This window comes from Pleurodeles waltl, chromosome 9, assembly GCF_031143425.1.
Source record: "Pleurodeles waltl isolate 20211129_DDA chromosome 9, aPleWal1.hap1.20221129, whole genome shotgun sequence".
Classification (NCBI taxonomy): domain Eukaryota; kingdom Metazoa; phylum Chordata; class Amphibia; order Caudata; family Salamandridae; genus Pleurodeles; species Pleurodeles waltl.
This window is the reverse complement of record NC_090448.1, coordinates 293391820-293408999: the sequence shown is the minus strand read 5'-3', so window position 1 is coordinate 293408999 and position 17180 is coordinate 293391820. Positions and strand designations below refer to the sequence as shown.

General features: G+C 42.2%; 1 protein-coding gene across 2 annotated transcripts in view; it reads left to right on the top strand.

The window, feature by feature from the left end:
* CACNA2D2 (calcium voltage-gated channel auxiliary subunit alpha2delta 2) overlaps positions 1–17180 on the top strand; it is a 1401889-nt gene that overhangs the window by 1071729 nt on the left and 312980 nt on the right. For both annotated transcript variants that reach the window (XM_069206762.1, XM_069206763.1), the window contains exons 7-8: positions 2550–2681; positions 4345–4402. In XM_069206762.1, the coding sequence (XP_069062863.1) occupies positions 2550–2681; positions 4345–4402 (190 nt within the window). The remainder of the gene's footprint in view (positions 1–2549; positions 2682–4344; positions 4403–17180) is intronic.

Genomic DNA, 17180 nt, shown 5'->3' with positions numbered 1-17180 from the left:
AATAGGTTCAAGGGAAGGCGCTTTTTGCTATATTAGCAAAATTAGCTTTTCCAGCTCCACTTATTGAACTATTGAAAAAGCTGTATAACCATGCAAAGGCATTCATTGTTATTATTAATGCTCGATTAGCAGGCCAGATTGAAATATCTAGGGGAACGTGGCAAGGGTGTCCCTTATCATCTATTTTATTTGCGCTGTTTCTTGAACCATTAGCCTCAGCTCTTTGACAAGACACTGCAGTTCAGTCCCTGGTCGCAGGATCTGCGAAGTTAAACCTCTTTGCTGATGATATAGCACTCTATCTGGCCCCTAATGCAGCTAAGATTCAACGCACTTTTACTAAAATTAATCAATTTTCTGTCAGGAGGTGTACATAAAAAAATCACGCAACATCAGAGGCATTATTGTTTAATTCCGTTTCAGAGATACTACCCAGTGTTATGCAAGTTCATTATGCACCATCCCAGCCCATACGATATTTGGGAGTTTGGGTGTCTCCTAAACTTGAGGATCTCTGTTCCCTAAATTTTAAGACCACCCTGTAGAAGATGCGGGCATTATTCTGTCAATGGAAAGGCTTTTCCATGTCAATTATGGGGTGTTCTGCACTGATTGAAATGTCTATCCTTCCTTTTTTTCTTTTTTTGTTCGCAATATTTTGATCAAAGTGCCACAGGCCTTTTTTGAGCTGGTGGACATGAAATTTCGTCAGTTTTTGTGGCACAGTAAGAAGCCAAGACTTAAACTTCAAGCCATACAGTTGAATCGTGAGCTAGGGCGGACTTGTGCTACCCGATCTTAAAACATATTATCAGGCGTTGCTCTTAGATTGGTTAATTAGATCTTCTTGTCCATCCCAGCACAAAGCAAATTTGTATCTAAACCTGGCATTACAAGAATCAGAGGTTGGGCTGTTCCCCTTTTTGAAGTTTCTCAGGCTGCCTAAGAAAACTCATACAAATTACCTCATGTAATCTTTGATTGCTTTCATAAGGTTTGCAAGAGCTTTGAAATCCCTGGGATCCAGCCTCGACTGCAACTAGTTGAATGTATCCCATTGGGTCTACATCTGTGTCGACATGCGGACGTTGGACGGACCTGGGATTTCACGGTTGCAAGATTTTTTCTCCATGGGTTGCCACTCTTCTTGGCAGCAATTGACGAGTCGCTGCCTGGATATAAATCCTTCCCTCTTTTTTTAGTTACGTCCAAATTAAGAAGTTTTGTGCAGGTAATAGGGAAGGTGAGAAACACATAGTGGATGACATTTCTTGATCCTTTTTTATCTCCCTAATGCAGCTTATTGGCAACTGGTACGGAGAATTGTTTGCAACACAAAATATGACTCTGGTTCCTCGACAGCTTCAGAAAAAAAGATCATTATCTTGATTGAATAAAGATTCTTTGACTGACTGACTGTCAACAGCTTGGCAGTTGGCATTTGTGTATCCCTCCGAAGCAGTGAGACAAAGGGGTTTTACGTGATGTCAGGATGAGCAATCCTGCCTGGATGTGGCAGCGGGCAGCTATTCCCTGTCCCACTTTTTATCAATTAATTTGTGAGGTGTGACCTGTGCCAGGTTTTTATAAGCTTTACCATACTTTCTAAATAGTTTTTTTTTTTAACACAGCAATAAATTCACCCATCCCCCAGATTTTACATTTTATGTTTCTCTTGTCTAAACAATGTATGTATTTTGTATACATTTACAAATCTTGATAACACTTTTGTAAGATGCGAAAGAAGACATATAAAAGATCAACCTTGAGATCACAAATACAAAGCTACCACGTTGTGAAAAGCAATTACTTTTGATGTTTTCAAAACTAAAGGGGTTTTCCCCCTCTAGTTATAGCCAGACTAGGATTTCCCTAACATATCCTATATAACCATTGCCAGTCATTAATCTTCATCCTTGCCTATAGCACGCCACTAATTTATTTATCACATGTCATAACCACCCGTGCATGTTAACAATAACAATGTTGAGTCTTTTGTTACCCAGCAGGAATGAACAACACTGCAGTCTTGTTATTGGGCCATGGGGGCACTCACATGTCCAACCACTGAGCAATGACGACATCCGCCAAATAGTTTATTCATCATCGTAATAATATAGCCTTATCTAATTTTGTTTCACTGAGTCTAGGTAATTGTTTTCCCAAATCCTATTGACTATATAAGCACACTTCTTATGGTTGGTCCAACTCTCATGCTGTGTACTGGCCTCATTCTGTTTTACAACAGTACATCTACCTCCACATGCTCCTAATTGTAGGCGTCGCAAGCTTTTGATTGCTTGTACAGATGGACTTATCCTGTGGTTTGACCATGTAGCGACCTGTTTTGAAAATGACATAATATAAAAACTTGTTTGTTTCTCTTTCTACTGAAAATAATTTGCATACACCACTTTGTATGTGTTCTTAACAAGGACAGCGCAGTAGGTGCTTATGTTGTTGTCTTTATTCTCCAGATGTAATATGTAGCCTGTTCACACGTTAAGCCAAGATGAAGGCAACCAATGCATATCATCTTTGTCTTCTAGCTACTGTTATCCTGAATGAGCTGAACTGGACTAGAGCTCTGGAGGATGTATTCATCAGAAACTGGAAGGAGGATCCCTCCCTGCTCTGGCAAGTCTTTGGAAGTGCCACTGGCGTCACCCGCTATTTCCCAGGTTGGTGGATTAGTAACATGATAGTAAAGTGATATAGTGAGGGAGTGCTAAAAGGTAAGTGAACAAGCATTGCCAATTGCAATAGGTCAGGCTTTCAAAGAATGTTATATGGTAATGTGAAGCATTGCAAGTAAGATGCTGAGTTGTTGCCGATCGGGGCTTACACTTATTGCTACATTAAGAACCATAATTGACTCTGGTTTACATATGGCTAGTGGAATATATTTCCTTCAGACTCTGCACAAGTTATGTAGATTCAAGGGCAGATTCCTTTGTATTAAGATATCTCTGATTGACTCACACTAGCGGTGGGGTTGCATATTGATAACTCTCCTTTGGACCATCAAGTTCAATATTGGGCCAGTTAGGACTTCTAGAACTCTGGACAGGTTTTCTTTGAGGGATTATCAACCGGGTCTCCAATATCAATATATCTTCTGGTGGCAAATTGCTTTTTGATTCTTGGAGAACTATCACACTCCATTTGGTTGTTGCTATTGAGAATTTTGACTCATTGTCTAGGCCACACCACATTTCCCATATGCACTTTTATCCTGATGATGACCTTAAGTAACTGGTTGAAACACTGTCGACAATTAAACTAGCAAACTGAGGCCTTCGACTTACATGATAATTCTGAAAACCTGACAACATTGTTGTTTTCATGTATTGGAATCTTACAAATATTGTCTATTTGCTGTTTGTCTTTTATTTTATTTCATTCTTTGTGCTTCACATGTGCTGACCACAGGCACTTGTTCATGAGCACTATGTATTCACCTTTCTATATTCACCTCACGTCTTCAGATAACTGTGGATGCTACCATTTTTTAATGTGCAATGACCTTTAAGTATATTCACAATATATAACTTGATGCTTCCTTCTTGTATCTTTGTATGGGTTCTCATTGATTATGTTACTTAAGTCTTGATATTGACTGATACTTGTTGAGGCATTGTTGATGATACCACATTTTACCCAGGTCTCAACTGGGTCTACGCGTTCCCCTGTAGTTTGTTTCATTCCACGTAAATACCACAGGGAGAAATATGGATTGGTACACAAGCAATTAACTGTAGAATATTATTGCTTTAGGTTACAATTTAAGGTGATGGGATATTTTCATTGTCAAGCCTGGCCTAGAAAGCCATGTAGGTTAACAACTGACCTCCTCCCAATTGTGCTGCTTTCAGAGAAATACAAAATACATTTTTTAGTTATCTAAAACACTTTAAAAGCATGTCTGTGCCCCTATAAGTTCAGGGTCAGGCAACTGGATAAATAAACAAAATCGTCACGGCTGTGTGGAGTAAACCAACTTTTTTTCTGGAAGCACAGAACGTTTGCTCAATCAAAGCATGTTCACCTTGCTCCCAACGTTTGCACAACCAAAGCCCTGTCTAGTGATGCTCACATAATTGACAGCTGTGCTGTCAACTGAGACAGAAACAACGGACTTTCTTTATTATATGTGGCATTCTCATATTCTGTGTTGCACTATTTCTTATTTACTTTGATCTCTGCAACCATTTGAGGTGTTGAGACAAACCAGCTCAGTATCTCTTTCTACGCCCGCTACTGTTTTAAGGTTCTCCTCCTTTGAGGTCTGTGGTACTGCCTTTTCCTCAGCAGAGTCATAAGCAGATTATCTTTTCATTGCAGCCACTCCGTGGAGAGCCCCCAATAAGATTGATCTGTATGACGTCCGCCGAAGACCTTGGTAAGACATAATATGATTATTTGGAGTGTAGAGAAATGTTTATATTTTTATGTTTGTCTTCTTTACCATATATATTTTTCTCTTTCTTCCTACCGCCACTTGCTAAGGCTCTTTTCTCTCCACTGTCCCTGTTGGTTTGTTCTTCTCTCCCTCCTGTCTCCTCGTCTGCCCGTAACCTACTTCCCTTTGCGTCCGTCTCCTCTAGGAATGCACTGTGATGTTACAGCTCTGAGCAGTGAGCAGCCAGCTTTGTCCAATTTTCATTTCACACATGACTGGCAAAGGAAAATGGATACAATAACACAAGCCAAGAAGGTCCCCTTAACCCCCTCTACCCAGTCCTTGCCATCTTTTACTCTGTTTCCTTCAAAGTCAGAATCCTTCTTTTCACATCTCCCTCTGTACTCCTTTATTCTTTCTCCATCTTCTTTCATAAGGATATCTGACTCCTGATCCCACAGATTTCCTCTCCTCACATTGAAAAAAGTTTACTTACAGTGCAAACCTACGAAGACTTACCAGTAGGACTCCCGTTGGAAGCGGATAAGGGCAAGTACTTAATGCAGTTTCCACAGGATCACACAAATGTGTTTAGCGGGGGTTTAAAACACTTCACCTAAGTACAAAGTCTGCAACTTCATTGTAATCCCTCGTAATAGTCCTTATTCTTTGAGGACTTACCACTCCCCTGAGACGGACAAACACAGTTAAACCTTGATTAAAATCCACATTTACATTAACAAACTCTTCTTCCGTGACGCTGGAATAAGAAAACCCTATAAACCTTCCAAATTCTAACAGTGTTGACAAGTTAAATGCTCCTAGTGTTTATTTTCTAACTTCCTAGTTTTGACAGGTGGAATGCTGTAGTCCAAACGACAATTAAGTATAACCTATTACATAGATTGTCCCAGTGGGAGACCTCTCTGATCCTCAAGCCCTGCTAGCCATGTAAGGTGGTCACTGAGTGATCTACGGCGCTCGACCACAGGCCAGACCATTGGTAGGTTGAGTAGACGCATTCAGATGTCCAGTGCAGCACTGACCCCCTACGCCACCCAGTCCTCCTAGTACATGCCAACTCTCCTGCTCCTACGAGTCCGGAGAACGCCTCATCTTTGATGCTGAGAGCAGGTAAGGCAAGAAGCATGACAGAGCAGAGACAGAACTGGGCCCCTTCAGGACAGACAGGCAGCATGGGGCTTCAGAGATGGTGCTGCAGTGAGAGTTGCATTGATCAGCCTGCCTGCCCCCCAGGCTGCAGGAATAGTCTGCCCCCAGGATGCAGGAACAGTATGCATGTCTTGGAGCCAGAAGTGCTGGTTGGAGGGTGTGGGCTACCTTTTCCCATGCCTCTAGGAAGCACAGAAAATGTACTTTGCTAACGACAGCAAGAAACATAAATGTGCAACCTGTCTTTATTTTCTTTTAGTCCTTGCAAAATAAAGTGCAACTCTGCAGGGGACGATGAGACCCAAGTAGTTGGAATAACGGAGCCGTGCAGAGTGTCTTTGAGAAAGTCTTTGCTTGTGTTTCTGTTACTCAGAGAGTCTGAATGGGTCATCACAGTGAAGTGGCTGTTGAAAATGAAGCTGGATAAGCAGTTCTCTCATATCAAAAAGGCAATGATAGTTGTCAGAACACAACAGTCTCTAGTACAGTGGTCTGTCACAAGCCACCCTTGGAAGAGTTCCTAGAGATGCAAGGTTGAGGATCCCCCTCTAGTTCTAAATCATAATCAGAATAGGAATAACATAGAAAGTATATCCAGAGTTGTCTTGGCAGAACTTGGGGTTTACAACGCCATTCTGAGTGCCACAAGACGATAATGGAATTTCGTTCCTAAACTAGCAGCTAGACACAGATGTACCCTCTAAACCCCACAGGCCGTTAAAGGGGTGCTTAGTATAAAAATCAATGTTGTGCATATGGCCATTTCTAACCAAAAAAGTGCCATCTGGAAGATTTTAGAATTGACTTTCCTTTTGTGGTTAAAGTTGATCCAGTCTTCTTAAGATCGGCTCTCGTGACATCTGGGTATCTACACCCACATCAATCACTATTTGGACAAGTAGACAGACGTGTCAGTTTATATACCTATTTTGTGTTGCACATTAGTGATAGCCAGTGCTTAGTAATGGGTAGGTCAGATTATATTGAGAATTGCAAAGCTATCTTGACCTTTGAAAAGTTGCTTATAAGTTTAGCATCATTTAAGACGTTTGCATGAACTGCACCATACATGTAACATGTTTAGCTTGCTGTTGGTATTTTATAGTTGTGTAGACCCTTTAAGGGTCTCTTTCCTAGATTGATTAGTAAAGCTTTAGTCTCTGGCCTCTTCTAGAATAGCCTACAACATTACCTACAAATGCAGCTGGGGAAGGGAGCCCTTGGCTCTGCCTGATTCGACATTGGCAGTGCCAAGGCTCCACTCACTGAGTACAATGTATCTACCAGCGAGAAGTAAGGGATTGTCATTTCCCATGTGGCAGCTTTTCGCTTTATAAAATGCATTTGTCTTCATTGACCTTTATTCCCTGGAATGGTGCAGCAGTTTGCCTCACTGGAATCAACCACTGGCCCTCAAATGAACACACTCCTCTGCCAGACGGGCCCATCAGTTTGAGAGTGAAATATGAGTACTCTAAATTTTCCTAGGTCAGAGGTACTCTCATTAACTTTTCTGTCCATCACCCTCACTCCTAAGGCTATGGTGATGACAGTTGGCTTATGCTCATCCTTGATTCAATGCAATGTCAATTATCATGGTCTTGTAACCTGACTTTCTCTCTCAGGCTGTCAGTCACCTATGCCTGGTGCTTACGTAACTATTGCTCCATATTCGTGGTTGACTCTGGGAGATGCTTGTCTGCGTGATGCACTCCAGGAGTACTTGCCGCCACAAAGGCTTATTCCCACCAATGGCTTCCCCTGACCCCTATCCCCTTGTTTTTAGCGTGCTGGCCTCTGACCCTGTGATGAATTTCAAAGTTTCTCATGAACTGGTTCAATTTGGGACTCTCAGTTAGTTCTCTGTGTAGCCACATACTAATGTTAGACCAGTGGAGACTTTGCTTCCATCTTGGCATCTTCCTTTGCTTGTCTGGGGCTTACACAACTCGCTATTCCAGCTCCTAGAAAAGGTACATGTTAGATCTGGCATGGTTTCCCCCTACATTTTGCCTTCAGACCTCCTGTTTTTGCTGACTTCATTTTTGCTGGCCTTAGGATTCTGCACACTTTATCTCTGCTAACCAATCCTACAGTGCTTGTGCTCTTTCCCTAAAGAATGGTAACATTGGCATATAGCCAATTGTCATCTTTAATTTACGTATAAGACCTTTTTAAAGTGCACTACATGTGCCCAGGGCTTCTAAATTAAATGCTACTAATAGGCCCACAGCACTGATTGTGCCACCCACTTAAGTAGCTATTTAAACATGTCTCAGCCTGCTGTTGCAGAGCTTGTGTGCAGTTCTGAACTGCCATATTTTGACCTGGCAAAATAAACATTTTGCCAGGCCCAAACCTTCCTTTTTAAAACATATGTCACCCCTAGGGTAGTCCCTGGACAGCCTAGAGGGCAGGGTGCAATGTATTTAAAAAGTAGGAAGTATACCTTTTAGTTTTACACATCCTAGTAGTGAAAAACTCTTAAATTACTTTTCACCACTGCAAGGCCTATCTATCCCTTAGGTTAATATTGGAATTGCCTTACTAAACTTTATAAGCATTATTTCAAATGGGAAGAGATAACCCCTTCAAGTTTGATGTCTCTGGAATCACAATTTAAAATTGTAGCTTACTGTGAAGTCGGATATTAACTTGAAATTCTGAAAATGCCACTTCTAGAAAGTTGGCATTTTCTTGCCTTAGCCATTTGGTGACTGTAACCTTCTCTGGTGACAACTGGGTGTAGTTGGCAACTGGGCTTTGTGTAGACAGCCACACACAATGAGGGCTTAGGTTTGACTTGATAGGCCATCCTGGGTAGGATGTGAGGGAGGAGCTGGACACAACCTAATTATATCTGAATAGGCTGTGTCTTGTCCCCACTCAAAGGGCTCCATACACCCTGTAGTTAGCCTGGAGTCAGGGCCGGTAGTGCAGGACATCTGTGCACTTCATAAGCATTTCTTTTAAGTCCCTCCCACATCAAATGCAACACCTGGTATAAGAACTGGACCTCAGGCACCACCATTTCAGCACACGTCTGGACCTGTGGCTACCCTGCCAGGAAGGAGGGCTGCTGTGCTGATAAGGACTGCCACCTTGTTGGACTGCACTCTGCTAGACTCCTGTTTTACTGTGCTTACCTCTTGCCTGCTTCCCTGTTGCCTGGGAGTGAGAAGGACTGGACCTAAATCTCTCCAACCCAGAGTGACTCTTAGGGCTAGTTGACTAGTCTCCTGATTTGAAGTCTCAGGGACACAAAACACTTTCAACCACCCTACTTCTGCACCTGGAGTCTGCCATCTGTGAATCTACCCTGCCAGGCAGTGCCACACCAATCCTGGACCCTAGAAAGTGGGTCAAAGAGGTTTTCCAGCGGAACCAACACATCATCTCTGCTGAGCGACTCATCCCAAGCAGAACCTATGTGTATCCTCAGCTGAGTGGCTCATCTTTGAGCAGAACTGACTCATTGCAGCTGTTGCGTGCATTGGACCTGGCACAGAAGACTCACAACACTGCTGTGTCCCACATTGTGGCTTTGATGCATCACCTTTTGAACCACTGCTGTATGACGCTTCCCCAGTGCATGTCCTCAAATCCCTCATGACAGCAGCCATGACATGACTGTAAAGCTCCACATTGTAGCTTTTGTGCTCTTCAGAACCGACGCATAGCCTGGGGTGCTCAATGCCCCTTAAATGGCATCCTCAACATTGACACAACAAGAACTCGCACTGCTGTCTCGGCGCATCTTGGACCAATGCATCGCATCAGCTGTGTAATCCATCTTCACCACGGATCCACACAATGCTCCGCAACCAGGATTTAGGGTACTTTGTTCAGTGGGCCTAATTGGGTCCCTGGAGCCCGCTCATGCTCCATCGCATTCGGCCAGGTCTCCCCAGTTTATGCTTTTTGCTTTTAAGTGTCATACTACAGTTTAAAATTCATAACTCAATATCTACTGATTGAATTGTTGTCATTTTGGTCTTGTTTTATTTATTGAATTAAGTTATTTTATTCTAATCTGGTGTGGGAACTTTTTGCCTAGTGTTTTCACTGCCTGACTACTCTGTTGCTCTGTGCCAAGCTACCAGAGAGTGAGCACAGGTTAATTTGGGGCTGCTTGTGCCTTACCCTGACAAGAATTGTGGTTGCTGCTTGATCAGGGCTCACACCCTATTCACCAACAGCACCCCAAATTCTCACAATAGCCTGAAATATTCTTTCTGCAAGGGTACATTTTAGTGACAGTGATATCTCACAAACTCTGAAACTTGTGCGTACACCTTAATCACCAGACTTACTTCTAGCTTTTGTTGTGTCTGGTAATCCTTCACTGAGCATTGTTATTCAACAATTCATGCTGAACAGGCCATTATCTATTCATTCTACGGTTCCTGGTCCAACCTTGTATATGTAGTCCAGGTTAATTTTTCCAGATGAATGAAACCTTGTCTGCATATCTAGTTTTTGCTGGTGTGCACATTCAAAATCGACCTCATAATAGAGGTGGGACAAAATATTGGGAAAAAAATATCTACAGGTAAGTAAATCTAGATTTCCTATACCGAACTTTGCATACACGTAGCTATGCATTAAATATTATTGATGAGTAGAACTCACTGAGTTCCGCGAGTGTGCGGAATTAAGGCACATTGCTCCGCTTCCACTGATTTTTAGCACTGGGAACATGTTCTGCGTTGTAAAATCAGCACAAAGAGCAGCACACAATGCACTAGAGGGGGCTGCTTCTTTCTGCCACTCAGGTAGATTTTCTACTCGAGCAGCAGCTTTCTCAATGCGGGCGGTCACGACCCACCTCCATCGCCCGCATTGCATTGAGAAATCCAGGTGGGAGGCATTCTAGCACCCAAAAACCGTGCTAAGAAAGACACAAGTTCTCACTCGCCAACTTAACATTGCCGAGCCATATGTGAACAAAAACCTCCACCACACAGCAGTTGGCAGAGTTTTACTGAAACTCCGCACTAAAAGAAGAACGCAAAGTGAGCAAAACTTTCCACCTACCCCTGGTAAATATATCTTCAAAGTATGTAGATATGTGCTTGCCTACATGCACTTACTTTCTGAAATTTACTGTCCCTCAATTTTCTGTCCTCGATATTCTTGTACCACAATATTCTAGAGGTCGAAATTCTGAAGCACATTGTTACTGCTGCATGTATCCAGTTGACCAACACTCTTTGCGTCCCTTTCTCTATTCTGACCACAGCGTCTGTAATCTGTTTTCTTATTGCCATTTGTATAGCTCCCAGTCTGCTAGTGGTATGGCACTGCAGGAAGACGTTCCAAGCAATTCTTAGGTTTTCATCGCAGTCTGATTCATCTTTAGAAGTAGATGAAGCTTGGCTGCTCCTTGTAAGGTGACCGTGTTAACCTCATCGAGTTCTGGGTGGTTATTCTTGGTGTTTGGTAGCAGATGGGCTCGTCTTGCAGTTTCAGGCCTACAATACCAGAGGAGGGGGTGCACAGTGGCAGTCAGTGGCATGTCGCTGGGATAGCACCTTTGAGTTTCCTGTGCTGAGCACTAGATACTTTTTTCTACATATCAACTGCAATTGAACCTTTGTCAGTCATTACTAGCTCCAGTATAGTGGTCCTATTACCAGTACTCTTCTGGCTGTATCCTGTTCTCTGTACTGTCTCTCATTGAGCACTGATAATGCCCATCTGTTGAAATAAATACGGGAGAGGCTCATAGTCAGTATGTTTTCTCGGTTGTCTGATATGACCCATGAACTGATACACCTGGGTACCCCCTCGTTGAGTGAGTGTTGTGAAAAAGAGCCAATAGCCCCATTGTTTATTGATCATCTTCTTTATACCTCGTTCAGTCCTTCCCGTCACATTCATGGGTAACATTCCTATATGGTCTATGACTTATGGTGTTATTTCTGGCTTGAATAACAGGGCGGTTAGGAGAGGGTCACATAGAAAGGAAGATATTTACATAAAAGGCAGCTATTTTAAATTGTGTGAAATTACGTAAGTCTGTCCTAAGGGACTGTACTCCCCTCAGCGGGGCAGGACTGGGCTTCAGTGAAGAAGTAATCAGACAGTCCACCCTATTCAACTTTTCTCTCGCTCTTTTTCATTTGTCTCTGGTTTGACATGCATGAAAAGCCACATTTATTAAATGTCAGATTTCCCTTTTATTCTCTTTGCTCACCAATACTGGTACGTGTTCAACATATAGTGCTTTATGGTGGTGTGGTGGTTACAAGTTATCCAGAGCTATGTTTACCTCCCTTTGATTCCTCTGTGTTTGTGTGCATACATGTGCCAATGGATGTGTGTTCTCTCGCATTTATATGAACACGTTTTTGTGCACACGTCAAGATGTATGTTCATGGACCCACACGAGTCCACATGTTTGTGCGCACGCTCATGCTACACGTCGCCAGAGGTGTGATGAATGAACCTTTTCTAGATCTCTTTCAGCTGAGAAGAGAGATATCTCCGACCCAGGAGTGGTTTATCACAAACCGTGACAAATGCTGCACAGACCAGTCGTCATCAGACGTCTAGCCCATCCCTCATGCAGGTTCTTCTACCCTCCTCCCGCGCTTTCCTGTCACAGGATTAATGGCCCCTCCATCATGGTTAATTGTCTTGAATTGCTCTACATTAATTATTAACTTTTCTCGATTGCAGCTCATGTGCAGGTTATTAAGGAACGAGTCAGACTGACAGGTCGTCATATTCTCTTACTCGGCCAGTGTTTACACTGGTTTTCTCCCTCTCTTGTCTGCCATGCTTCCAGCTTTCTCCACCCCCTCTATGTATACAGATCAGATCCTGCTTCCATCCCTGGTGAAGCATGGGAGGAAGGGTCAGTTTTACTTTGGATAACCTCTTTTTAGGTTGAGCAGAGCAGCGCGCAAGCGCTGTTCTTCTCGACATGTTGTAATCTATTCTGAGGGCTTTAACTACGCCCATCTTACACCCATCACATTCATTTGTGCCAGGGCCTGCCTTTCAAAAATCCCTTGATGTTGTTCATAAATGCTTTATATGGGTCCCGCCTTGAGGATGTTTTGTTACCACCTTGGAGACTGACCATGTTGCATGGATTATTGCACAATCAGGAAGATACCTTAGTGTGGTGCCCTATTTTTTCTTTTGCCTCGCTGCTTCACTCATGGCACTATATTGTTTCTTCGTCTTCCTTGGTTTCGGGCATCTTGGAGTTTCTTTGTGATGTCTGTGGGGGCTCTTATATTGTTGCGTTTTGTTTTGCAGTTTTATGTAGTGCAAACTCAACAGAGGTATTGAGGCACTTTATTTTATTTTATTTGCAGCTTTATATAGCACAAACTCCATACAAAGGTATTATAGCACTTTACATGATCACTGGTTATATTGCACAAGAACACATTCATTTTTGGTAGCAAGGGGTGATTAAGTGACTTGCCCAGAATCACAGGATGTTGAGCCAATGAGAGACTCAAACCGTGTTCCCCAGCTCCAAAGCTGTCAGATCTGGCCCTTATGCCACATCCTCTCCCCTTGGATGTAAATTGGGGCTTTTCAAATAGAGTTCAGTTTGAATGAACTCGATACAAAGGTATTACAGCACTTTACATGAGTGCAAGTTACATTACACAGTTATTTTTGCTAGCAAGGGGAGATGAACTGATTTCCCCAAAGTCACAGGATGTTGAACCGGCACTGAGACTTGAATATTGTTCCCCAGTTCCAAAGTGTGCAGCTTTGGTCCTTACTCACATCCTCTTCCATAGGGTTGTTTGTTAGGTGCATGTTGGGGCGGTCTGGGAATAACTTATTTTGTCTGACAAAGCTATTGGTAATACAGGTTCTACTATTTCATAGCACTGAAAAGCAGGTGCCATTCTTAACAAAATCACTAGAATTCATTTGCATTGACCTTGCAGAGATGAAGATGTGAAAAAGCTATGTCAGGATTGTAATCTGTGACATTCTTGTTTTGTCAAGACCTCTGCAGTGGATGCATTAACCAACTGACTTGAGTAGAACTTAACACTAGGGGATAGCACATGCTCTTAATAACCTCTGGAGGGTCACCATCCTAACAAATAGGTTAGTTCTAGGAAAGAAGATGGCAAAAGGCATTGTCTCCAAAGTGGTGGAAAAGGACTTGTGACTCCAGACCCAAGCACTTCACAGCATCAACCTATATAGCAAACAACATCTAGCCTTTGGATGTAAATTGGGCCTATTCAAATAGAGTTCAGTTAGTGCTAACTCGATTTAAAGGTATTACAGTGCTTTACATGAGCACCAGTTACGTTACACTAGAACAGATACATTTTTGGTAGCAAAGGAAGATTAAGTGATTTGCCCTGAATTACAGGATGTTCAGCCGGCTGAGGCTTGAACCATGTTCCCCAACTCCAAATTCAGCAGGTCTGTCCCTTAAGCCACATCTTCTCCCCTAGGGTTCTTTGTCTAGTGCCTGTTGGGGCAGTCTGGAAAAAACTTTATTTCTTTTTAATATAGCACTTGCTAATATAGGTTCCGCCATTTCATAGCGCTGCAAAGCAGGTGTCATTCTTAACACAATTTCTATAATTACTTAGCAGTTAAGCTGCCTCTTCTGTTATTCTCTTTGTATACAGTCAATGTTTTTAAAAGGCTGGTATTGCCAATGTAGAGAAATAACTCCTTTAAAAGTTTAACACACAAAAATATATGGTTGCCCCCTTTTCTTTGCTCCTAACTCTTTTGACCACCTCATTTTCTGGGTGAAATGCCGTGAAAGTGCCGCTGTCTGGCTTGCTTTGTGCTATAAAAGGTTAGGTAAACACACTAGAAAGAGTTGTATCTCTATGGTATCACAGCCAGTCTGTAGGAATGAGGCAAAAACACTCCCAAGATGGCAGCATTGTTGTGTCCTCTCTCCTGCAGCGACAGGCCTGGGAAGGTTGCTGTGGCACCTGGCATACATCCACTACACTCCAAACCAAAACACATATGTAAAATACATTGCCATTTACTACGCCAATATTTCTAACTCTCACTAATGCAAGACTTATTACATTGCAAATGCTTGTTTCAATGCGCAGTCCAAAAAGTGGCCAATTCCCTTTAAATCTGTTCGACAGATTACACATGGGTGCCACATCATGCTTCCCTCAGCTCACCATTGGCTGAATTCACAGTCACCCTGAAAACAATTTGTTTTACCTATGCAGACAACACTAGTGGTATGCAAAGTTGCCTACTATCATAGCTCGACATTTGTACCTTTTTTGTTATAGCTTCAATTAACTAGGCTTACTGGATAACTGTTCGTATTCTTAAGAAAATGTAATGACTTATCAGTTGCTGCAGAGGGGACGCAGGGACTGCTTGGTAGCCATCCACATCTTACCTGGATGTACCTGCTTGATTACATGTTTTTATTCCACAGATTGGCAACAGTTGCTAAGCCTTGCCGCTACCAACTGAGGTTTGCCTTGATTACCAGACAAATTGCCGTAGGGTTTAATGTTGAATGGCAGCTTGACTGTTGTAATTTCTTCTACAAATGCTAAACCGCTTGCATGCTGCAGTTCTGGTATCCACTGTCTCCATTATTCACCAATGCACCTCTCCTTTGATCAGTGCTTTGCCCATGTGACCCAAGCAGCTGTTGATTAAGTGTTTTTGACTTAAAAGTTCCAACTGTATGTTCTGCATTGAGCTCATCTCTAGTCCACAGAGATTCCTTGTACAGATCAGGCTGTTTTGGAAAATGCGGGCTGATGGCTGGACTGTTGGAGCAAGAGGTGCAATGCCACTGCAGCTCTATCACCAAAGGAACCTTTCTTCTACAGATACCTGAAGGTTATTCTAAATTGTGAAATAAAAACTGGGAAAACCACAGCTTCAAAACTAAAAGCTAGAAAAACTAAGAGCTAGAAAACCAAAAGTTTGTAAACAAAAGGTTTATTGTTTCCTTCTCCTTCCCTTCAGATATCTTAACTTTTCCGATTTGCCTTCCTATTCTCCTGCACTCTTTTTAGATTTTAGATTAGACATGTAACACCACTTGTGCCTTTCTACCAAACATATGAATGGACTTTGATTTAGCCTTCTTCAGCCATTGACTTTGTTGGCTCAAGAACCTTCAGCCACCGCCATGGTAAATTACCAATCACATCTTGCATTAGCCCTAGGATTTTGTAAATCTCAATTTGTTTCTGTTTACTGTTAGGGTGTATCCTTTCCCATCAGCTGAAATGCTCAAGAGACTTTCTTACACCTGAAAAGTATACTTACTCTTAACATTCTTTATCAGATCCGTGCATTCTCTGAATTGCCTTTAAGGCACTAAGCACTGCTCACAAATCACTCCATAACATAGGCCCCACAGTACCTTAAAACTAAATTTAAATGGTACACTCCCAGTCGAGCCCTCTGTTCTGCTACATCAAGAACAGTTGTAATTCCCCATTTTAATAAAGCATCTTGGGGTGATCTAAGTTTTACGCTCACCACCAGTAAACACTGGAACAAAATGCTTGGGTATCTCAGAAATCAGAGCAATCACCTCGACTTCAGAAAACAACTAAAAACCTGGCTTTTTACATCTCCACTAGATAACCAGCTTGAACATTTGATGACATCTAGCAGACATTAGCACCAAGGCACCTGCAGGCAATCGCACCTTCTATAAATGCTATCAATATCAATATGTTAATGTTAAATATACTTTTAAAGCGCTTGAAAACCCAATGGTGTCTTGGCGCAAGTTCTGCTATACCAATATTGACTGAGACCACTTTACAGACTGAAGAGCCAGGTGTTTTGAAGGCCTTCTGAAAAACTAACTGATTGGGTAGCCATTTAATATCTAAGGGTGGGGAGTTCCACTCCTTAGTGGAAACCATTGAGAAACTTCTTCTGCCCCATGAGGCTTTCCTGGTTCTAGAAATGCATACATTTTTTAGATTTTGCCGACCGGAGTGTCCTGGTGGGAGAGTACTATTTCAGTCATTCATTCAAGAAGGGACGAGCAGAGCCATGTATTGTTGTATAGGTAATGCATAAAACTTTAAAGACGATTCTCTTTTTTTATTGGGAGCCAATGTAATTTCCTTAAAGCCTTAGAGGCTGATTGAAATTTAGGGATCTTTAAGAGAAGGCGTGCTGCTGCATTCTGTATTACCTGCAGTTTCTTTATTAGCCGTTGCTGCAGATTGAAATACAGGCTGTTGCAATAAACTAATTTAGAACGAATGAGAGATATAACCACCAGCCTCTGCAAATCAGAGTCAATGTAGGGAATGATTTTCTTTATTGTTTTTAGAACATAAAACGCAGATGAAGTGACTGAATTAACCTGGTCGGTAAATATCGCCTTATTATCTAAAATAATCCCAAGTTTACAAGCTTTCTTAAAAGGGTATAGTAATGCACCCAGCTCTTGTGGCCACCAAGTTGGGGACCAGAAAGAGGTTTGACTCCCAAATGACAAACCCTCAGTTTTCTCTGAGTTTAATGTTAAACAATTCCTGTTTATCGAGCCGCTCACTGCCAGCATACAATCGTAGAATTTGGGACTTATTTCGTAAAGATGACAACACATCAGCAGCAGTTTCTTGAGTTT